At 37.2% G+C, this 23,726-nt stretch overlaps 1 protein-coding gene across 2 annotated transcripts in view; it reads left to right on the top strand.

The window, feature by feature from the left end:
* Positions 1-23,726, top strand: part of THADA (THADA armadillo repeat containing) — a 329,797-nt gene that overhangs the window by 52,577 nt on the left and 253,494 nt on the right. For both annotated transcript variants that reach the window (XM_041754451.1, XM_041754452.1), the window contains one exon: positions 9,029-9,138. In XM_041754451.1, coding sequence (XP_041610385.1) covers positions 9,029-9,138 — 110 coding nt within the window. The remainder of the gene's footprint in view (positions 1-9,028; positions 9,139-23,726) is intronic.

The following is a 23,726-nucleotide window of genomic DNA, read 5'->3' as shown; positions in this document are numbered from 1 at the left end:
ACCTCGTAGTACGTTTCACAATTGTGGCATTTTTAGAACTATTTTTATTTTCCTAAATTATAAATATTGTAGACTTTACCTTCTAACTTCAGTATGGTCATTTAATTTTTTCTCCATTTAGCGCATATAAATTTAAATGACATTGTCTAGTTAGTAATATCCCACAAACCTCTTAAATTTCACGAAGGAAAAAATGTAATATATTGGTTGATTATGGATTCTTGTTTCCCACTACATTGAAATAAAGTTGTAGTCGCTTTGGTTTTTTGGCTGACTTTTATTTTAAGACCACAAAGTCAGTTCACCATCTGGGACTGTTCAAGTGACTTGAGTGCAGTGTTTACAAGAAATTAGCTTACCACAAGCATTTCATTTGGAAATATTTTAGATTTATTAGATTTCTGTTTTTAATTGATTCCCTCTTCCTTTCCATATGGTTTCAACAAATCTATTTCCCACCATTTTCCAGCAAAGATATATAACAAATACTTTCATTTTTAACCTTTTTCAAATAAAGATAATTTTTCCCCTAGGGAGTTACAACATTTAGGAACAAAACAAATATTGTAGTACGCTAAATGCTGATTATTTCTATAATAACCATGTGACTAGTTCCATGGAAATAATGCTAATATTTTTATTCTCACACTCTCTGCAGCCATGTGCTTGCATCTGGTTAACAGCTGGGCCTGTGATGTTGCAAGGCCCTGAGACCAGCCGAGGGGAACAGTACACTGCCGGCATCATTGTGTTCCTTATTCTCTTCCAAATCAAATAGGCGTCAGTGTTCTAGAGTTACTTGTAGTCATTGCTGGTGACTAGCTGGGGTGCCAATGCCAACATCTTTGCTGAGGAATCCAGCTATGATTAATGATTACTTCACTGATGTTCACCATCTTACTAAGAAGTAAACATGTGCTAGAATCTCTTTAGTGTTCAACTCTTCTTTTCAAGGACAAGTTTAAAAACATTTAGTTTTTTGGGATTTGTTGAATAGTGTTTAAAACAAAAATTCAGGGAAACATATTTTGCTTTTACTGTAGTTGAGAAAGACCTGAAAGCTTCCTGTGAAAACCATCTGGCCTTGAGATCTTTTACATAGCATCCAAGTCCTCTGAATTTATGTAGGATAACCTTGTTGGAATTGAGAATTTATATAAAATAAAAGAGATGTTTGTAAACAAAACAAAACAAAACCCCCAAAACTGAACAGCAACAATAACAAAGCAGAGAACTCTTCTATTGGCTGTTTTCTTGAATAAAAAAAAGAATCTCGTTTTTTTCTGTAAAATATTAATTTCTTTCCCTAGTGAGATTCAGTCATTTTTCCATGTTGCTGTTCATGTGGTGCCATCACATTTTTGGTTTGCGAAGAAATTAACTGCTGAATGAGCAATCAAGAGTGTACTGTTCCAACCTTGAAACCCTGCCGCCTATGGAAGACTTTATTCTGGTGTCTGATGTAACTAGAAGAAATGCCTCCGTTTAGGAGCATTTAGTCAAAATCAGTCATCAAGAAATTAGTGTTATTCATATAGCTTGAGAATTCCTACTTTCAAACCTCAGATTTTTTTCCGTGAAATCCTTTTAAATTAAAAATACTCCCTTGCACTTAAAACTTTGAAGAGTTAAAAATATGTACATGACAGAGAAGAACATAATTTGCATTGGAGTGGCTGGGCCATCCTGAGGTCCACTATCCTTCCCAGAGCACAGTCACTCTTACCACACTGCAGCTTGTGTGCACCTAGCAGCAAAACTAAGAATTTAGGAGTCAGTATCTTAGGTGATGGTGACTACAACAGATGTGCACAGACAGAGGCAGCAAAGTGACGTAGAGGCAAAAGTCACTTTGGGGAAGAATCTGGGACTTGCATTTCTTATTCCCAAGAATAATAACAACTGTGCTCTGCTTTTCTCTCAATGGTTGAAGGAGGCTGTTCCATACCTAACCTAAAATATTGATAGTCAGCTTCATGCTTCTTTTACTCTCCATTTGCCCTTCACTCTTGAAAAAGCAATGTGATTCTACTAAAATGTGAAATCGGATGTCTCAAATGTAGACAGCCGGGAGAATTTCTTTTGTAGCCTGGTGCCTTTAATCCCATCCTAGTTTTAGGGCCACTTGTTGAAGGGATGACCACTGAAATCCTGCATACATGAGGGTGGTTTCTAACCAGCTCACAGACCGTGAGATACATTTTGAAGATTACAATTTGCTGCAATAGGAGAAGGACTGGTGCCCATTTGCAACCGAGTATTCCTCGCTGTATTCACAGACTATTAGAGCTGGAAGAATCACAGGGATGATAGGATCCAGCCCTCCTGTACAGGGCCAGGCTGAAGCCCTCAGGTGTTACCTGGTTTTCCCAAGATCACAAAGCTGGTTTGTGGCAGTTAGGGGACAGGAACCCAGCTCTCCTTTCCAGCCTGTGTTCAGATACGGCACAGTACTGCCTTTGTTCTGAGCTGCTCATTTAATTTTTCTTTAAATTTAATTTTCCCTGCTCCCCATACCAACCAGACTTTTACAAGCAACAGGACAGTAAGGTAACTTGCTACTGAGCTTTTTAGCAAATGATTCATTTCCCTAAATCACTTCTTGTGAAGCAGTGTGTCCTCCACGGCTTCAGCAAGAGGAAAATGTGTTCATTCAGAGGCGTGTCTAACTTTCCTCCTGCAAGGTAATCACCTAATGAAAGGTTCTTTCATAATGTCCCTGTATAAGAGGCAGAGATAAAACCAACTTTGAGGGATGTAAGTTGAGACCCTTAAAGAGTGGGCAGTAGGAGCAACCTTATCTCACAACTTCCTGGCTGATGTGTGTTGTCTAGGTTTCAAGCTGGATATTTTGCTGATGGAGAGCTTTTACTTGACACATTTTGTTGGTCCTCTTTCCAAGGGATATTGGATACCCAGTGCCTACTGACTTTTTTAAGCAATTTCCTCTGTCTAGAGTATCAACTCATATATATTTCCTCTAATATTCTTAAAAAAGAAGCTTTGGGGTAGATTTTTCATATTTGCTTTCCCCTTCCTAGTAATTATCACCACAGAAATCACCTGAATAAAAATAATTGCCAATGGTTAGAAGTTAGCTACTTTTTAAAAATTCCTACTGTAGGGATCCTTGGGTGGCGCAGCGGTTTGGCGCCTGCCTTTGGCCCAGGGCGCGATCCTGGAGACCCGGGATCGAATCCCACATCGGGCTCCCGGTGCATGGAGCCTGCTTCTCCCTCTGCCTGTGTCTCTGCCTCTCTCTCTGTGTGACTATCATAAATAAATAAAAATAAAATAAAAATAAAATAAAATAAAACCAACAATGAGTTTTAAAAAATAAATAAATAAAAATTCCTACTGTAGATTTTGTTATAATTTTTATGATGTGCATGGCTAAATGGGTTTACACATTTTCTCAGTGTCTTTCATTACTGTGTTAAATTTTCTATAATGGGCTGCAACAGGGGATATGTGTATTAGCATCTATAAGTCTTAAACTGCCTTTTTTATTTTGCCAAGTTTTATTTTTTAGAAATTATGAGTAAGTATTCATTGAATTGTACTAAATGCAGGTTACCAGTTTTAAGCTGTGAAATGGATTTTTTTTTAAAAGATTTTATTTATTCATGAGAGACACAGAGAGAGAGAGGCAGAGACATAGGCAGTGGGAGCAGGAGGCTCCCTGCGGGGAGCCTAATGTGGGACTTGATCCCAGGACCTTGGGATCACGAGCTGAGCTGAAGGCAGACATTCAACCACTGAGCCACCCAGGTGCCCCCGAAATGGAATTAGACACATCTTTTAGTCACCTGTTTATTGACTATTGTACTACAAGGGTGTTGTGGGAACATAAAGAAATGTAATATGTGGTTCTCTGACCTGGAAGGGCTTAGAAATGTAGTAAGGGATACTATCCAAGACAGATTCATTTAAAAAAGTAAAGGTCATCAGTTAAAATGACATATGGCTAAGAATTTGCTAGAAAGCAAAGAATAAACTGCTGGTAAGAAGATGTATAAAAACCAGAAAACTATTTTTTTTTAAGATTTTATTTATTTATTTATTTTAAAGAGAGAAGGAAGGGGGAGCAGGGCAGAGAGAAAGGGAGAAGCAGCCCTGCTGAGCAGGGAGCCGATGGTAAGGGAGGGGGCTCCATACCAGGACCCTGGGATCATGACCTAAGCCTAAGGCAGACGTTTAACCAACTGAACCACTCAGGTACCCCTCAATACCAGAAAACTATTATCTCTGTTGTTATTACATAGGGGAGCAATGTTTGGGCTTTGAAGAATCCTCACTATTAGTAAGGAATACCTGTTGTAGAGAGTGTACAGTTTGAAACATTAATTATCTTACTGTTATGTAAACTTTTATAAACTGTTCTATTTAACCAAAGTGGAATTAGTGACATTCCTAAGTTTATAAGAAGTGGTTGTGTCCTAAAGTCAAAATTAAGGTTAATTTTGGGGATCCCTGGGTGGCTCAGCAGTTTAGCACCTGCCTTTGGGCCAGGGTGCAATCCTGGAGTCCCGGGATTGAGTCCCATATCAGGCTCCCTGCATGGAGCCTGCTTCTCCCTCTGCCTGTGTCTCTGCCTCTCTCTCTCGCTCTCTCTCAGTCTCTCATGAATAAATAAATAAAATCTTTTAAAAAAAGAGATTAAGTCTCACTACTTGATGATACAAAATAAAAACAAAAATGGACATTTATTGTTGGCTAGTCTGCCAGGTACTCTGCTAAATGCTTATATGTGTAATCTAACTTATTTCTCAGAATAATCCTTTGAAATAGGTTCTAATTTTATCCCCATTTTACAGATGAAGGAACTGGTTTAATTAGCTTATATTAGTAAGGTAGCTGAGTAGAGTTCCTGCACTTAGCCCTCCCGGCTCCAGAGTATCACAGCTTGACTACCACATGTGCTTTTTGTAGAAACATTCCACCAGTACTTAAAGCCTCATGGGTTGATCTAACTTTATAATGAGTGGAATTAGCTTTGATTTTTCAGCTGTATTTCTCTCAATAGATAGAGGACAAATTTTTAAAAATGCATTTGCATTTGCCCTTTGTGGGTTTTAGGCCCTAGATGAGCATTTAGCTCCTCTAATTTGTCCACTGGTGAATTACAGATGCCTAGAGACATGGCAGGTAGCTCTTTTCCCCTGTGGAAATGTATGCCCTGGACACCTAGAAAGCATGTTAATTGGCCTTAGAAATAGGTTTTGGGACGCCTGTGTGGCTCAGCGGTTTAGCGCCGCCTTCAGCCCAGGGCCTCATCCTGGAGTCCCCAGGGTCAAGTCCCACATCGGGCTCCCTGCATGGAGCCTGCTTCTCCCTCTGCCTATGTCTCTTCCTCTCTCTCTCTCTCTCATGAATAAATAAATTTTTAAAAATATTTTAAAAAATAGGTTGTATGAAAATTTAGAACGAGGATCTGCAAATTTAAAATGATAGTGACTAGAATTTAATTTTAAGAATAGAAATCGGTGCCCTTTTTTTTTTGGCATTTTTACCTTAATTCCCTTTTAAAAATCTCCAGATGTGTGTTATTCATTAAGAAAATACTTTGTGAAAACCTCATCCATGTTTTTGTGAACTTTAGATTGGACCTGAGTGGCATCTAATAAAAAGACGATTGGGTCAGAGTTTTTAGAGCATTTTTACATTTTAAAAATAAATTTTAAAATTCTATTTCTGATTCTAACTATTGTCATTAATTTTCTAAGTTGTTTGGACCAGATCTGTTGCTTGTAGTCTGATTATCCAGTGGGAGGTGTTAGCATGGCTCTTTTTCCTGTCCAATTACACACTGCCCTGCTGACTCCTCCTACCCTTGTTAATGGGGTCCATCCCCAACTTGCAACCATCTCTTCCACTGTTTTCTAGTATGAAACCTTACAGTCATTCAGCCAGGCCTGCTAAACTTCTATATATTCTGTGTTCATTCATAGAAAGATCTCGTAAAGTGTCTGGCAGATAGCAGGTACTTAATAAATGTTTATTCATTCCTTCTAGTCACCCAGCCCCTTCTCATGTTAGTTACCCTCTTCCATTTTGGTTCACCCACGTGTATCCGGTTCGTCTGAACATGAAGCTTTTGAAGCTTCTTGTAATAATTATATTCCGGGGCAGAAGGATCTTTCATTTATTTTTTTAAAAGACTTTATTTATTCGTGAGAGAGAGAGAGAGAGAGAGAGAGAGAGAGAGAGAGACACACAGACAGACAGACAGGCACAGACACAGGCAGAAGTAGGCTCCATACAGGGAGCCTGATGCGGGACTTGATCTAGGTCGCCAGGATCACACCCTCGGCTGAAGGCGGCGCTAAACTGCTGAGCTATGTGGGCTGCCCGGATCTTTCATTTCTTGGAGCTGTTAGGTGTCTGATGGGTACCACTCAACATATTGGTTTTGTCTGAACTGAAAGCCTCTTGAAGACAGTTGTCTTGTTTTGTTCTTCCCTATCTACCCTGGTGCTAAGCTGCTAAGCATTTGATTAGGTGCTAAAGAAATATTTACTGTCTGATTAATAGACATTGTATATTCTCTTCAAAGGCAAAAATTCATAGTATTACCTAGATGAGTTTGTTGGGAGATTATGTCCAAAATGAAATGAGGGAAAACTATCTACTTTTCACTTGTGTCTTTAGAACCTCATTCTGTTTCCTGAGGCTAGGATTACCTAAAATTCAGGCCCACCCTTAAGAAGACCATCTACTGGTCACACCTCTGAGATCCTTGATTTTATTATATGCTTTTTGGTGTAGGACCCTTTAAGCAGTTAGGATAAAGGAATCTGAAAATCAAATTTTTGCTTAAGAACTAGATGGTGAAAAAAAAAAAAAAAAAGAACTAGATGGTGGGGCAGCCCCGGTGGCTCAGCGGTTTAGTGCTGCCTTCGGCCCAGGGCCTGATCCTGGAGACCTGGGATCAAGTCCCACGTCAGGCTCCCTGCATGGAGCCTGCTTCTCCCTCTGCCTGTGTCTCTGCCTCTCTCTCTCTCTCTCTGTGTGTCTCTCATGAATATATAAATAAATCTTAAAAAAAAAAAAAAAAAGAACTAGATGGTGAACTCTAGTAAGTTCACAGAGAAGCACTTTAATAGCTAACATTTGTGTTTTCTTGCAGTATGTTTTACTATCTAACATTTTAGAAAAAAAGAATTGAAGAAGTTAGACCCATCTTTAGGGCTTCCTGTTTTTATTTTCTGTGGCTTAAAAATACCTTACTGGAAATCTTCTTTTATTTCTCTAATAGAAATGATTTGCTAAGTGGAGTTTTTTCTGGTCCCCATTTTTGTAAGATTATTGAGCATTAGATCTAGCTTAGGGATTAAATTCAGATTTAAGGCTTGATAATTCTGGTCAAAATATGCTCTGAAATTACTGGATTGAAGAGAAAATAATAAAGCTTGCCCTGACTGTGGTTTTGATAGCTAGTAGTATGTGGCTCTTAAAAAATATGAAAAATTAGAAGTATCATCAGATCTTTACCTGAAAACTTGAGCTGAAGAACCTGACCTGGCATTCTTGGGTTATTTAAAGTGTTAGGTTTTTAAAAATCCTATTATGTATTGCTTTTCTGATTCTTTGTTGTTTTATGTCTGATTTTTATCTCTCTAAATGTATCACTTGTTACCTCTCTATAATCAAATATATTTTGAGTATGGAGTACATCTTTACTTATCCTCTATTTGGAAACCTAGAGACTGAATTGGATTATAGGTTATGGGCCTGTTCTGAACTTTTAGGTTTATTAACTTATTTTAGTATGCAACATTCGTGACAAGTACTATTGTTATTCCTAGTTTATAGATGAGGAAACAAAGACACTTGCCAATGGCCAAATGTTTAACTATACCTTGTACTGTGTAGTATCTCTAATGTGTGCAGAGCACTAGCCTATTCACTGTGCTGAGGGAGAAGGTGTTCTAGGTAAGCATATCTGAGCTGTCTTAGGACAGCTTGCCTTTCTACCGTACTGTGATCTGCTGGGGAGACTTGAATCAATAGAGCCAGTTACAGCTTTGGTTCTGAGCTTTATACAAAATTTGGATTTTCTAAAGTTGATAGCCACCAAATATTCCTGGTATAAAAATATAATTAGCCCAGTTTACCAGTTAATTCTGTGCAAAATCTCAACAACTAATTGTTAGTCATGCCTTCTTTAAAATAAATTGTCACGTTTGTTAATTTGTCTGAACTTGCATGCAGAAAGCAACATGTAAGAAAGTAATTAGGTAGCATTCTGGAAAATTCCATAGTTCTGACTCAGAGTGAAGCCTGTCAATTTTCAATTTTCAGGAGTCCCTTTGCACAAATCTTGCATTGCCATTAATAATTATATGTTTCTAAAAGGTGATTACTAGGAGTTATTGTTTAATGGACTGGAGTTTCTGTTTGGGAAGGTAAAAAAGTTCTGTAGATGGGTAGTGCTGATGATTACACAATAATATGAATAGCCTGAGTGCCACGAAACCGTACACCTAAAAATGGTAACAATGGTAAATCTTGAGTATATTTTAACCACAATAGAACAAGATTTTTTTTTTAACACAAAAAGGTAATTATTTCACCCAGGCCCAGATGAGTGAGGGTTGTCACTTTGTGTGATTTGCTGTTGATGTCGGGTGATACAAGCTAACAGAGAAAACAGCAAGGTTTGTGAAGCTGGCATAGGGAGGCAGTTCTAGTTTAGTAGTAAAAAACGGTCAACTGGAGCCAAACTGCCTGGTTGTATGTACCGGCTCTACTACATACTTGCTGTGTGACCTTGAATAAATTACTTGGCCTTTCTGGGCTTTGTCCCAATTGAAAAGTGGGGATGGTAAGAGTGCTTATTTTGTGGAATTACTGTGAGGATTAAATGTGATAATAAAAACACTTAAAATACTACTGGTCACAAAGTAAGTGCTAAATAGATAAAGAAAGATCTAGTTCTGAGTTCTACATGATATTACTGACATAAATATATCTATAAATGTAAGTAAGTATAAATCACACATTTATTTTTTATTTTGTTTTAAAGGTAAAAGAAATAGGGGATTACTTTAAACAACACCTCTTACAGTCCAGGCACAGAGGAGCATTTGAACTGGCTTACACTGGCTTTGTGAAACTCACTGAAATACTAAACAGGTAAACAAAACAAATATCCTTTTGTGTATGTATTTAAAAGACTAAGTGTATGAACCATGAGTCTTTTGATGTTTAAAAGAATAAGAGTTAGTTGGCTTCAAACTCTTGGAAGAAATTGTTTTCTTAGGTTTCATTGTATGATTTACTGCAGATGATTGAGTGAAATGTCCAAACCAAGTTGTTCTCTCATTGAAAGGTGATTTGAAGCAAACTCAAAGATTTTGCTAAAAATAGTTTTGAAGTTACCATTTCATTTCATTGAATGAAATGACTGTTTTGTATGTTTGAAAATTACTTGGCATTTGGAATAAAATAAGCCTTCCAGTTTTTTGGATTTGTGTATATTACAGACAGAGAAACACTTAAGGATTTTGTATTTTTCTTCATAATTTTATCTTATAGAAAATTGTAAAAGAAAAGTAAACAGACCAAAACCGATCAAGGGTTTTTCCCCCTTAGCTGGAAAAATACTTAGGTAGATTTCATATATTTAGCCAAATGTATTTTTTTGACGTTATAGGTGCTGATAATTTCATTCATTCATGTAATAGATTTCCTCCAAAGAGCTTGTAAGGAAACCTTAAATTACTTAATGACTAAGTGTTCATGGCAAGTGTTCTCTAAATAAAAGGTAGTATTTTCCAGGAAAACATTTCCATTGCCTGGAAACTTTTTGAAATGAAGCAGAGTTCTGCCAGTCTTGTAGCCTCAGCAAACATTTTATTTTGGGCTGGTAAGACATCTACTCCCTGAATATTTTTGAAACATTTTTTTCACACTCCTGGTAAAAACATTTATAGAGCATTTTGCAGTTATGGACTGCACAGAACATCTTTAAATGATACATTATAAAATGTCCCTGAGGTTAAAATGCTGATCTTGAAAATATTTTATTATCTTTTCAATTCTTTCTTTCCAGTGTAGACGTGACTTAGGAATATTTTTTTCTCGTAACACAGCACACTTCATTCCCTTCAAATCAGTTGTCAAATATATTTTGGATGCTAGTTGTGTGCTTAGTACTGTGTTTGGTTTGAAGGATATAGGACTTCTTTATAAGACAAGGGTCCTGTTATTTTTCTTTTTTTTTTTTAGGGGTCGTGTTCTTAAAGAGCGTATTGTTTAGTGTAGGAAATAAACAGGGATGAAATTCAAAATATTTAATAGATGGTGCGTCATGAGTACTGACTGACCAGAACAGACACTGGCTGTCAGCACCCAACATTGCTATACGTATGGATGTGTGTTAGCTAAATACCAGCCTGGAAAGTAAGACCAACACACTTGGGCAGCCCTGGTGGCTCAGCGGTTTAGCGCCGCCTTCGGCTGGGGGTGTGATCCTGGTGACCCGGGATGGAGTCCCATATTGGGCTCCCTGCATGGAGCCTGCTTCTCACTCTGCCTGTGTCTCTGCCTCTCTCTATGTCTGTCATGAATAAGTAAATAAAATATTAAAAAAAAAAAGACCAACACACTTGAGCAAGATAAACAATCCAATGTAATTGTCAAAATTTGACTGAAATTTACAAATTCTGTAGGAATATAGTGAGAGAAAGCAACAGAGGCTGGTAGGGCTTCATGGAGGAGGTGGCATTTATGCTAATGCATGATCAAGGTTTAAGTAGATATCAGGAGAAAGGAAGAAACTTTTGAGCAGATGTACAGAGGCTAGAATCAGAATGGCATATTGTTAGGGGAGTGAATAAGCCATCCTTATTGTGGTGGTGGTGGTGGTGGTAGTGCTGGTGGTGATGGTGATGGTGATGGTGATGGTGTTAGTAGCCAATACCAAATAACTGGATAGATTGAGACCAAATCAAGGATGTTTAGAAAGTAGGTTTGCTGTAGTGGGGAGGGAAAAAGACATTGACCATTTTTTATCTGAAATAGATGATAGGAAGCATTGTAGAACAGAGAAATAGTAAATTTTGACACAGCGTCTTAGTTCTGTTTATATTCATTCCATTTATTGGCAGTGAGATTGTTTAAAAGTTAATCTCCTTAGCTCTGATCTCTCTCTCTTAAAGTAAGGAAAAGAGGAAAAGAATAAGGAAAAGAATATTTTCCCTATTGACAGCTCTCTGGCTGTTGTTATATAGATGAAGTTTGCATTATAAAACTTTCTACAAGTGGAAAACATCAGTGAGATTGGTGCTGATTGTGGTGTTGGTGTGTAAAAGTAGTTTTCCAGTTGGAACTACTGGGTTAGATAGATTGTAATGGCAGATTATAGTGAGGAGAGCCTGGAATCAGTTATAATGATCTAGGTCTAGGGTGACAAGAGCTTCCTCTCTGGTGATGGCCTTGGGAATGGAGGGAAAGAACTGGTATGTCAGTTAACATTTAGCCCCACATAGTAACAACTCTACTTACAACTTACTGATGCTTTGAAGGAAGCTGTGGATTTTATTATATTTATAATATACATTTATATAATGTATTTCATGATTTTATGTGTCAAGAATTAGGGGCATGGCTCAGTTGGGTGAATCTGCCAGCATACACTAAATACAGTATGGTGGCATAGGGCTGGCAGATGAACTGGTCAAGAGGATCCAGGATGGCTTTATTCATATTATGGCACCTTGGTGGGATAGCTGGAAGATTGGGCCAGGTTGGGACTACATGTGGTCTCTGAGCAGGACAGTGTTAAGGTAGTTGGCATTCATGTGTGCAGCTGGCTTCCCCCAGAAAGAGTTCTGAGAGAACTAGGCAGGAGAGGCACAGGGTTTTCTTTTCTTTTCTTTTTTTCATGGTCTTTTCTGACATAACCTCAGGAGTCTGATAGCATTGCTTCAGTCACATTCTTCTGGTTGTAGGTGAATCTTAAGGCCAGTCCAGATTCAGGGAGAGAGGAATTAGACTCCACTATGTGTTTGATGCTGAAGTGGCAAGATTGTGTTGCTGAAATACATGTGGGATGGGAGATACTGTGGTGGCCATCTTTGAAAAATGCAATCTGCCACATGAACCAACTGAATGTGAGTGATGGAAGGCACCAGGGAGTCCATGATTGTTTCTATGGTTTGATTGATGGTGACCAGAACAATGGGATTAATGTTAACAAAGACAGGGAAACTGAAAGAGGGAATTAGTTTGATAAAGATGAATAAATTTGTTTCGTATGTGTTGTATGTGAGATAATAATGGCATATCCTGGTGGAGATATTTAAGTCAAACTTGGAGATAGGAGATTAAGTTTGGGAGATATAACAGAAACAGAAATGTAGGTTTAGGAGCTGTCACTGTAACCATCATAGTTAGGAGGATTGTAGTCTTTAGGGGATGGTGTAAAAGGAGAAAAGAACAGAGGACCAAGGACAGAGGCTTTTGAACAGCTGTATGTTGGGTGGTTGAATGGTACAGTTGAAGGTATTCCAAATAAATGGAACAGAGAGACTAGGCAAGGCCCAGTGCCCAGTATCTCAGGCACTCCTAATCTGCTTTAAAAAATCGCTTCATGGTTGTCACTCTTGGCTTTTAACCTGTTACAAGTTCTCAACTGTTGCTTCCAAACCAAGTGGTTCTTGGTCCCTTTGGAGACATTTCAGATCTGCTGAACAGAATGTTTTGCAAAGAACATCTTTACAATGTGTGTGGCTTCCTTTTGTTTGGTTTTTATTTTTAAAAGAAAATGTGTTTCTTTTGGATCCTTTTGAAAGCTTTTTATAACCTCTTAAGTTATGAAAAAGTTATTTTTCATACAACTTTTTAGAAGTTTGCAAAAAGAAATCTGGGCTTTCATGAAAATCCACTGATATGGAGGCCAACTGCTGGCCACCTCTTGAACTACAGCTGTGTTGGGAAGGAAGCACTTAAAGAGATTAATGGATAAATAACTGAAGAGTTAAACATGAGCCACATTGTTTGAATTGGTTTTTAATAGGATTATTCAAAATGTCTTCAGATGTAAACTGACTTCACTATTAAACAATCATCTAAGAATAAATGGGAATGGGAGATGCTATTTTTCTTTTTCTGGAAACTTTTCAAAAGCAACATTTGCACATATACACACATAAACAGTATATTATTTTTTTAAAATATGATTTTTGTATATTGTGCTTTCTATTTAGAATTTGATGAAACATGTATACTCTGAAAACGTAAGTACGTGCCTACATATTTGATTGAAGTGGTTAGGAGCATTCAAGTCATAACTCGAAGCTTAAGTTTCTGATGAAAGTTATATTTGCTTGTTTACCCTTTATGACCTTTGTATTTTAAGTTGTTTTTTCAGTGAAAATGAATAGACTCTTAAAGTAGGGTGTTAGGCCAGGGACCCTGGCTTTCATTTGTACAACCATGAATTAATCTTAACTAAGGGGACTAAATTATTGACTACAATTCTTAATGTAGAAGGGAGATTCATGAATGCTTAATACTGTCTTCTGCATATATGTGAATTGTTCTGTGTATTGAAATGTAACTTAACCTACAACCATTTACTGCAATAATTACAATCATTAATAATTATTGGCCTGAAAATATGAACTACTGACATTTAGCAGAGTTTGTCATAAAATGGTAATGCTAACTCGTGGACGTCAACAATGATGGTAGACAGAAGTAATTTAAATATGTATTTAAAATTTCATCAATTAATTATAGCTACTATAATTTAAACTCAATAGAAGACTTCTTATGAACAATTGAATTATAATAATGAAAATATAATTTCCTTTACTTCACTGGAGAATGAAAGACTGAGTCTCTATGGAATATGTGATTGAGAAAGAAATAAATGTAGACTGTACTGTATGAGATTTGGTTAAAAAGTCATTCAACTCATGATATACAATCTTGTCTAAACTTTTATTCACATCTGCTTTGGCAAATGTGTCTAAATAAAACACTTTTATTTCTTAGTGCCCTATGAATTTTATTTAAAACATTAATAATTAAATAAAGAATAAGGTACAGTCTACTCTGGAAAACCATATTTAATCTTTATATAGAGAGGAAATCCTTTAAATTTCCCATTTCTGTAGCAGATTGAAAGGATTTGTGGAAAACTAGGGTGTTTTAACATTTAAATTCTAAATCTTGGTGTCTTTGGTTTTCGGCCTCTGAATTTTTATTTTTAAGCCCACTCCATAGTTGAGTCAGGTATTACCTTCTTTCTGGAACTTTGAATAACTTGTTTTTAAAGTTCTTATAGTAATACTGAGTCATTTATACATAATCACAGAGAACTCTTGTTCTCAGTGAGTAACCTCTATCTCAGCTCTGTTAGTAAAGTCCCAAAGTTTTCAATATTCATTTTTCTCCTTGATCTCAGAGAATGGTTATCTTAAATATTAAGGGAACCAACAATCTAATCTGCCCTTCTAACCACTTTTTAAAATCCACTGTATCTTGCCCTTTCCCTATGGCCTTCTTATTGGTAATTCAATTTAGATTTGGTCACTGTTGTTACTGCTTGTGCCTGAAGCTCAGTCTTCAAAATAGCCCCCTGATGTTTTAGCCTGCAGTAAACCTCAACAATATTTGATGATGGTGAGGGAGGTTAAGATGACTTCTGTTGATATGTAGCTTTCTCACTGGGTCTCATTTGGGCAAATCATTTTTCAGGCTTAAAGTTTCTCCATGCTTCAGGGTTATGTTACCTTTTTAAAATGTGTGTGCACATGCACACAACCTTCACAGACATCTGTCACTGTTTAGTTTAATTGAAATAATAAACATGAACCTTGAAATAATAAACATAATACTTGACCAGAGAATGAATGGGAATTTAGCTTATGAAATAATTGGAGATTGGGAAAAATCTCTAAGTTAGGAAAAATAACCATACTGAAAGAGTTTGAGGAAATGAAGATAACATTTCTCAATTAACAATAGTAATAAAACTAATCAGAACTCAACAAAAAATAACTGTGTTAGCATACTTAGGTGGACGGATGAAGCCATCGGAAAGCCACTTTGTAGCCAGGGAACCTGATTTACTGGCACAAAATAGTCTAATGACCAATTAGTTGGGTATACAGCATATATAATTTGATTTCAGTCTGCGGGTTTTATGCTTATCTTAGAATACTTATCCACTATGAGTGAGATAGCCTTGTGGATAGAAAGTGGACTAATCTGCTTATGGAACAATAATTTGCTCCAGTGATTTGTTCAAGACAACACAAAGGCCTAAACAGTAGTGATGGCCTGCCCTCTTCATTTCTCTTACTTTTAGTAGAGATTCAGGCCATAGCCCCTTAACATAGGAAAAACAAAAACCAAAAAACATCTCCTACCCACGGCAGTCTTTTTTTTTTTTTTTTGGACACTGTTGAACAGGATAATCAGAATGATCTGATTCCTCCCACCCCATGCTCTCAACCACCACCTTCTTCTGTGTTTAGAAGAAAGAATATTGAGGTATGAATTGGAGCTGAGCTCCATCTACCAGCTTTGTTGACAAGAGGAAAGCTATTTAACCTCTTTGGGTCCTCTGTCCTCTCTGATGAAATGAGAGGGTTCAGCTTTCTCGGGTGTCTTTTAGCTCTGAGTGTACTACTCATTGTACAGTGCTGCTCTAGTTTCTGATTGGGAAAGTCTAGTTTGATAGAGGGCATGAAAGATTGGGGGAAGTTGGATCATTTTTAGTAAACATCCTTTAGAACTGGTAAACCATCTCTTAGGAGTATTTTGTGGATTAATGACATTTAATGAGAGGTTTTTATGAAGAACCTTGAATCCCTTGTAAGAATGTTACAATTTGTATGATGTACTCAAGACTTAAAGACATTGTGTATTTTGTATTAAGTTGACATGGAAGTGAAATAAAACAAATGATCCTTCAGAGGAAGAGGATGCCGTTCTTTGAGTGGAGAGGCCTTTGCTAGCAAACGCTGGATTGGAATTCCCCATGGCCGTGGCTGGGATTGCATAGAGCTGGCTGGCACAGAGAACCAAGGACTGCTTCACTCAGGAACCTTTCCCTTTTCCTTGCTGACCTCTGGAGGGTATAATGAGGAACCAAAACAAATAACTAGAGTTGTTGCATTGTTCTTGGGAGCCTTGCATGGTTCCATTTGTACCTCTCAATTCCTTCATTATCATAGGACCAGCAACTCTGGAGTTTTGAAATCACTTCCTTAGAAAGTCATCTTTCCTTGCTGGGGAGTAGACAGAAGGTTCATTGACTATTCAGAGCTCTAGTTTAGGCTGTTGTGTTTTTATAGGCACAGTGGCTTCACCATTAGAAGCTTTAAACTTCCAGCCCTCCTTTTCTACACCTGTTTTGTTTTGTTCCAATTATCTGCCTAACTGAAGGCACAGCTAATGTGCAGCCTCTGGCATCAACATTAGTTGTCTTTGCTTAATCGTTGGATAAAAGATTTTTTGAATCTCTACTGTGTACCAGATGTTGTGTTAGAAACTCTCTGTTTGACCATTGAGAGTATGATGTGGTGGGCCAGAGAGTTGCTGTGAACTTAGAGAAAATTACTAGAATCTGAAGTCAAAACATTTAACTCTGTAGAATTAAGACCTGAACAAAGGACTAAGGCCATGATGGGGCTGTGTTTTAGGGGGAATTCTTTTTTTTTTTTTTTTTTTTTAGTTGGTGGACATTCTTATCAGGAGCTTTGGGTACTTAATGTAATTTAGAGTCAGTTCTTGCTTTTATTTGGAACAGGAACCCAGGTAATAATGTCTCATTGAATTTCAAAGCAATTTTTTAATTCTTTTATTTTCATTTTTAGGCACTAAAAAATCAGGCGCTTTGTCCGTAGCCACACAACTAGTTAGTGACCAGTTGAACTAGCACTAGAATCCAACCTTTTTTGTAACTTCATATTGCTTCAGGGTGTAGCAGTTCAACAAAAGCTTCATTGATCACCTGTTATATATAAGAAATCGTGATGGGCAAACATCATAGAAAAAATGTTGATAAGACATGGTTCTCGTTCTTAGAGGAACTTGGAGCCCAGCATTGGAATCTTTGGGATTAGAGAAGTAAACTAGATGATCTACAAGGCAGAAATGAAAGGGTCAAGAAAACATTGTACTTGCTGAGCTTTCTGTCCCAGGTGATGAGAAGAATAATCAGGGTTACCTCTGGCTTTAATGGTGGCACCTCTTATCATTGGAAAACACTTTTGTTCATAATTTCCTTTCCAGTTACCATACCCCTCCTTTCTTTGTCAACCTGTTTTTTTAGAATGGCACCCTTAACAGAGTTGCTAAGTTATGGGTCGTTCATTTCTTCAAAAGGTATTTATTGAGTTCCTAATTGGGTGGCAGGCAGAGACAAGTAGAGAAGACAGAGAGTGTCCCTGGTATGATGGAGTTTATAGATAACTCCATGTTAAAGGACATTTAGAAATTAGTAAGAAAACTATCAGACAGTAATAGGTAATTTGATGTGATAAAGTTTGGTGGTAAGGAAAAATATCTCTTTCCTTTATGCTAAGGAAGCATGTCTTCCTTTTTTTTTTTTAATTTTTATTTATTTATGATAGTCACAGAGAGAGAGAGAGAGAGAGAGAGAGAGAGAGAGGCAGAGACATAGGCAGAGGGAGAAGCAGGCTCCATGCACCGGGAGCCCGATGTGGGATTCGATCCTGGGTCTCCAGGATTGCGCCCTGGGCCAAAGGCAGGCGCCAAACCGCTGCGCCACCCAGGGATCCCCCGCATGTCTTCCTTTATGGAAAGGAACCATTTAAGGAAAGGAAGCATGTCTTTTCCTTTATGCAAGGCTTGAAGGACAAGCAGCAGCAGCTTTCTGGGAAGAGCTTTCTCAGCAGTAAGATGAAGTTGAATGAGCTTATTCCAAATATTTAGGATTTTGTGAATCCTAGGATAAGGACTCTGGATTTTATGCCCTGGAATTTTTTTTTTTTTTTTTCTGAGAGTCTCCAGTCACATGGATATAAAAATAAAAGGTATCTTGAGAATTGTGCAAACATTAATATATATGGATCCCAGTAAGTAGTTTTAAGATCATCAACAAATAAGATACATAGTGTGTGTTGTGGGGTTATATATAGAAAAAGACAGAGGAGCTAGGATAGGACATGTGAGAAACAACATGAATGTGTAAAATAAATGGAGATAACGTTTTTGTTGCCAGAAAGTAAAGTATGCTATATCTCTCGATGCTGTTTTTATTCTCCTCTTGACTCTTTTCTTACCCTGTACTTGGAATCTTAGATCCGTTTGTTCGGTGTCATCAGTGGATGATTTTTGGCTAGTGCATGGAATATTTATTTATTTATTATTAAAAAAATATTTTATTCATTTATTTGAGAGAGAGCATGAGTGGGGAGAGGAGCAGAGGGAGAAGAAGATTGAGCAGGGAGCCCGACTCAGGGCTCAATCCCAGGACCCTGGGATCATGACCTGGGCTGAAGGCAGATGTTTAATCGACTGAACCACCCAGGCTCCCCAGTACATGGAATATTTAAAGCATGAAGCTTGTGAAAGGAAAAATTTCCTTTTACATTGTGGGTAATTTTTCTCTTCTAAACCTAAATGGTATGCTGCCCCAAGTGTAAGGGTGTAGCGCCCCAACTCCAGTTCAAAGTCAACAGTCAAACTGGTTTTATATTGTAAGCAGCTAAAGCTTTGCTTTACAAAACTTAGAACTTGAGTGAGTGAGAAAACTGGCATTGCTCATGACAGCATTAATATGGTAGACATTTGGAGATGATTCTAAATTATCAGATTATCCTTCTACTTTCCCTGAAATCCTCACTCTATTTTTGTTTGTTTAAGTGTAATTAGGTACGTGTTTTTCAGTTTCCTTTGTTTTCATCTGTATGAAGGAATCAAAGTCTTATGTCTTTATTTTGGATATCAGACTAGTACCAGTTATTACCTCCATGGTTGCCTGTGTATCATTTACTCTGATGTGATATGCACTATTCGAGGATTCTAAGTGTGCTGTTTTCAATAGCCAGGCTAAGAGTGTTATTTTTTGAAATTATTGTTCGTAACTGTTTTCAGATGGTGGTTATGACTGATGATGTTCAACTTGAGTAAACATGCATCATTGGCTTTGTATCAGGATTGGGAACAAATTCTGGTTTTGACCCCCCAAATAAACTCCTTTTTTTTTCATTATTTAGAATTATTTAAATTATTAGCAAATAAAAATAAAGTGTAATGAGGAAGCATAGTAGGGTAAAAGTTTATTAACAATCAGTAAATAAATAGCTTTATTTTCATTGACACTCATTTTTCTCAAGCCAGTAACTTATTTAGTTGAATGAAGTTTCATTTGGAGTTGCTCTTACACCTGGCAAAATGGAAGTCTATGTTTATGGGAAAAGGAAAGGATTTTCTTCCTTCTTGTGCCCTTAGTGATAACAGCTTGGTAAATAAAGTATTATTTGGGAAATGAAGATATTGTCAAAGGCTTGACCTTTACTCAGTTGAGGTTACATATAATTACTTTCCTGGCAATTGAGTCTTGATAATTTTCTGGGAATTTTGTTGTATATTGGATTTAAATGTACTTTGCATTTAAAATGTGAAATTAGTTGCTTTGTGTTTGCAGGTGAAATAATTTCTTTAAGCCAGTGGTGAGTCATTCAGTTAATGTAGGAAAGTTTATTAACAGTCATAAACGTTCCCAGTTGTCCAAGGGAATTGGAATACTTCCAGAATGAGTGAGACAGAGCTCGCGTCAAGTCAGTTACAAATAGTTATCTCCTGTGGTTTTTCTGTGGGATGTTTTAATTCTCCAGCTAGCTTTCCATCCATATCACTCAGTTTGTTTAAAAACAACTCTAACCCCCACCCTGATAGTATATGTTCAGGGATTCAAATCAATCTGAAGGATAACCTGAATAAAACGTGATTAGGAAGGTAAATTTCTTAAAATCCATATACTCTGATAATACATTCCAAAGTCACAGGAACATGCTTTCTGAATTAGTGTGTGATTTGGAATTTTTATTTTCTTTTCCCTTTCCTGAGCATAGCATAGTGCCAGGCAAACTACTAGATACTTAGTAGATCTTTTTTCCAAATGAATGAATGAAATCCACTGAAGCAAAGAATAGAGGGTTTATAGTATATCTGTCATGGGCAGATTGCGGCAGATACAGAACTGAATATAGGACAAGCACCTTCAAGTAAGGGCTTTGGTGTCAATCTACATTTTAATTCTCCCTCTGTCACTTACAAGCCTTTTAATGTTGGAGAAATTATTTAATTTCTTTTTTTTTAAACTTGATTTTAAAAACTAGGATTAAAGATTTGAATGTACTGGTAAGTATGGTGAACTAATCAACAATTGTATAGCTGGAGGACGACTGTTCCAGGTAGAGAGAAGGTCAGGTGCCAAGGTCTTGAGAGGCATGAACTTAGAGTATTTAAGGAACAGCAGGCAAACAATTTGTGACCAGAGTAGAATAAGAAAAAGAATTGTAGAGGATAAGATCAAAGAGGTAATGAGGACTAGATACTATAAGATGTAGTAAGGACTTTGGCTTTTATTCTGAGTAAAATAGAGCCTTTGGAGGGTTTGTGAACAGAGGAGTGTTATGATCTGGCCTTTTAAAAGGATTACTTTGATTGCTGGGTTGAGAATAGACTATAAAAATAAAAGCAGAGTTAGGAGGTTACAGTTTTATTGTAATTTAAGAAAGAGGTGATGATGGCTTTTGAAGACTGGTGGGGATGGGAAACAGTGATCTGAATCTGGATGTAATTTGAAGGTAGAACAGAATAGACAGGATATATTGACCGATTGGATTTGGTATTTGAGAGAGAGAAAGAAAAAAAAAGAGAAAGGATGATCCTGAAACTTTTGACCTAGATGTATCTTTCATATGATATGATGGGGAAGACTGTCAGAGTAGATTTTTCGAGGAAGACCATCAGTTTAGTCTGGGGTATGTTGAGCTTGAGGTGTGTCTAATAGATACCTCAAGATTGAGACTGCTCTGGGTCTACTTAATTTTGCAGAAGCATGTTCTTTAGAATTTTCTTTTCATGAGGATCTCTGGGAGGCCAACTTACTATTTGTCTCAAATTGTCTTTATCTTACCTTCACTTTTTTTTTTTTTTAAGATTTTATTTATTTATTCATGAGGGACAGAGAGAGAGAGAGAGGCAGAGACACAGGCAGAGGGAAAAGCAGGCTCCATGCAGGGAGCCCGATGTGGGACTCGATCCTGGGACTCTAGGATCACACCCTGGGCTGAAGGCAAACACTAAACCGCTGAGCCACCCAGGGATCCCTTACCTCTACTTTTTTTTTTTTTTTTTTTTAAACAATGATTACCTACTATTCAGCTGAACAATCTATTTTTTTATTTTTATTTATTTATGATAGTCACAGAGAGAGAGAGAGAGAGAGAGAGAGGCAGAGACACAGGCGGAGGGAGAAGCAGGCTCCATGCACCGGGAGCCTGATGTGGGATTCGATCCCAGGTCTCCAGGATCGCGCCCTGGGCCAAAGGCAGGCGCCAAACCGCTGCGCCACCCAGGGATCCCCGCTTACCTCTACTTTTGAATGTAGTTTAGCTGGTTATAGAATTCTGGTTAACAGTTATTTTCTCTCAGTGCTTTGAAGATACTATGTCTTTTATTATTGCCAGTGAGAAACTTGTCTTTGGTAAAATTGATTTCCTTTGTAAGGTATCCTATTTTTTCTTTCATCTTCTGTGGCTTTTAAGGTTTTCTTAATCACAATTTCACTGTGACATGCCTAGGTATGGGTTTATTTACTTGGAATGAGTACTTGGAATATACTTGGAATCTAAGACCTTGTGACTTTCTTCAATTCTGGAAATTTTCTAGATATTTCTTAGAGTATTTTTCTTCTAGACATTCCCACTTTATGTAACCTTGCTTAAAGTATATTTGTTTCTCTGGAGCTATCATGTGTATGTATGTACACACATACATATATGTGTGCACATATATGTTTTGTGTTTTTGTCTTCTTTCTCTGTAATGTTCTGGGTATATTTCCTGGAAAACTGTTGTCTGAGTCATTAATTCTCTAGACTTTATCTTATCTGTTACCTTTTTTGGAAGTACATTTTTATTTCCAGTGTTTCCTGTATCTTTTTCTTTTATAAAGATTTTATTTAGTTAGTTAGAGAGAGTAAGTATGAGCAGGGGAGAGACAGAGGAAGAGAGAGAGAAAATCTCAAACAGACTCTGCACTGAGCCTGACTTAGGACTCCATCTTACAACCCTGAGATTATGACCTGAGTTGAAATCAGGAGTCAGATACTTAACCAACTGAGCCACCCAGGCATCCCCCAACCCCATTTTTCATAATTTCTTCCTCTTTTTAAATAGAAGTTATTCCTTATCTCTTGAGTATTCTTAACAGTTATTTTAAGGTCTTTGTCAGACTGTTCCATAAAAATAAGTTTCATATGGAATGACTTTATGTTCAAATTACTGCTTTTTAAAATTGATTTTCTTAATATAAAACATCTCTGTGTTTTAAATTTTGATTTACTGACTATCTAATTGGGAGTCTTTTTGGTCTCTATTTATTTTCCTTTGGCTCATTCTTCTCCATCAGAGAAACTAGATTAGATAGTGGCATTTTGGGTCTCATCTCCCACCCAAAGTTATACTGGGAATATTACAGATCTGGTCATCAAGCTAGTAGTCAGCCTGGTTTGGGGTTTCCCTGGGCCCGTGACTTTTCCTACTGTTGCAGTTCTGGCAATAGCCTTTCTCCAACTTCCTTTCATGGGAGAGGAAGCCCTAAAATTTCCCACTTCCTGGGCCTGAGGTGAGTTACCCTTCAGGAACTGACTTCTTGGCCATCATTGCTGCTTTCAGAGCTGTAACCCCAACAGATCTCTGGTATCAGCACTCTTGCTTCTTTGCATTTCTATTCTGTTTTACTCAGAGAATTACCTTGTTTTTGACCTCAGTTGGTTTTGGGGTTCTATTTGAATATTTTGGTTATTATTAATATGTTTTGGGGGGGCATGCCTTGTTAAAAAGTAAACCAACTGTTCCATCTCTATCAGTTCAAGTGAAATTCTTTAAAGCTTGCTTTTCTCATAATAATAATTTTATTTTTTTAAGATCTTACTTTTTAAAGTAATCTCTACATCCAAAGTGGGGCTCAAACTTATAACTCCAAGATCAAGAGTCACATGTTCCAATGGCTAAGCCAGCCAGTCACCCCACTAATAGGTAATAATTTTAGAAAACCTGTTCAGTACATATTAAATACTTCACCAGGACAAACTCATTTAATCTCACCCCCCCCCCCAAAAAAAACCCTTTCATTTTATAAAAGAGGAAAGTAAAAAATGGGGAGGTTTCATAACTTGTCCTGGATCACACAACTATTAAGTGGCAGAGTGAGGATTCTAAACTAAATAACTTGGATCTGTAGTCTGTCTTCCTAGCCACTGTCATGTACTCTCCCACCTGGCAGTTGGGGAAAATCAGACCTTTTCACAGACTTGTTTGTTGCAAAGTAAGATAAGATGTGAAAAGTCTAGTGTTGTATCTGATGTATAATAACATTGAGTAAATGTTTATTTTTCTTTCCTTAGTGGCAGGCAAATATATTTTCGGTGTGACAATTTAAACAAAACTTGTAAGTTCATTTAGTTTAAAATATAGCATGTTTCATTTTAGTAAGAAGGGTAGGAA

The sequence above is a fragment of the Vulpes lagopus genome, chromosome 5 (assembly GCF_018345385.1).
Source record: "Vulpes lagopus strain Blue_001 chromosome 5, ASM1834538v1, whole genome shotgun sequence".
Classification (NCBI taxonomy): domain Eukaryota; kingdom Metazoa; phylum Chordata; class Mammalia; order Carnivora; family Canidae; genus Vulpes; species Vulpes lagopus.
Note: the sequence above shows the minus strand (reverse complement) of the source record. Positions and strands in the feature narration are given on the sequence as shown.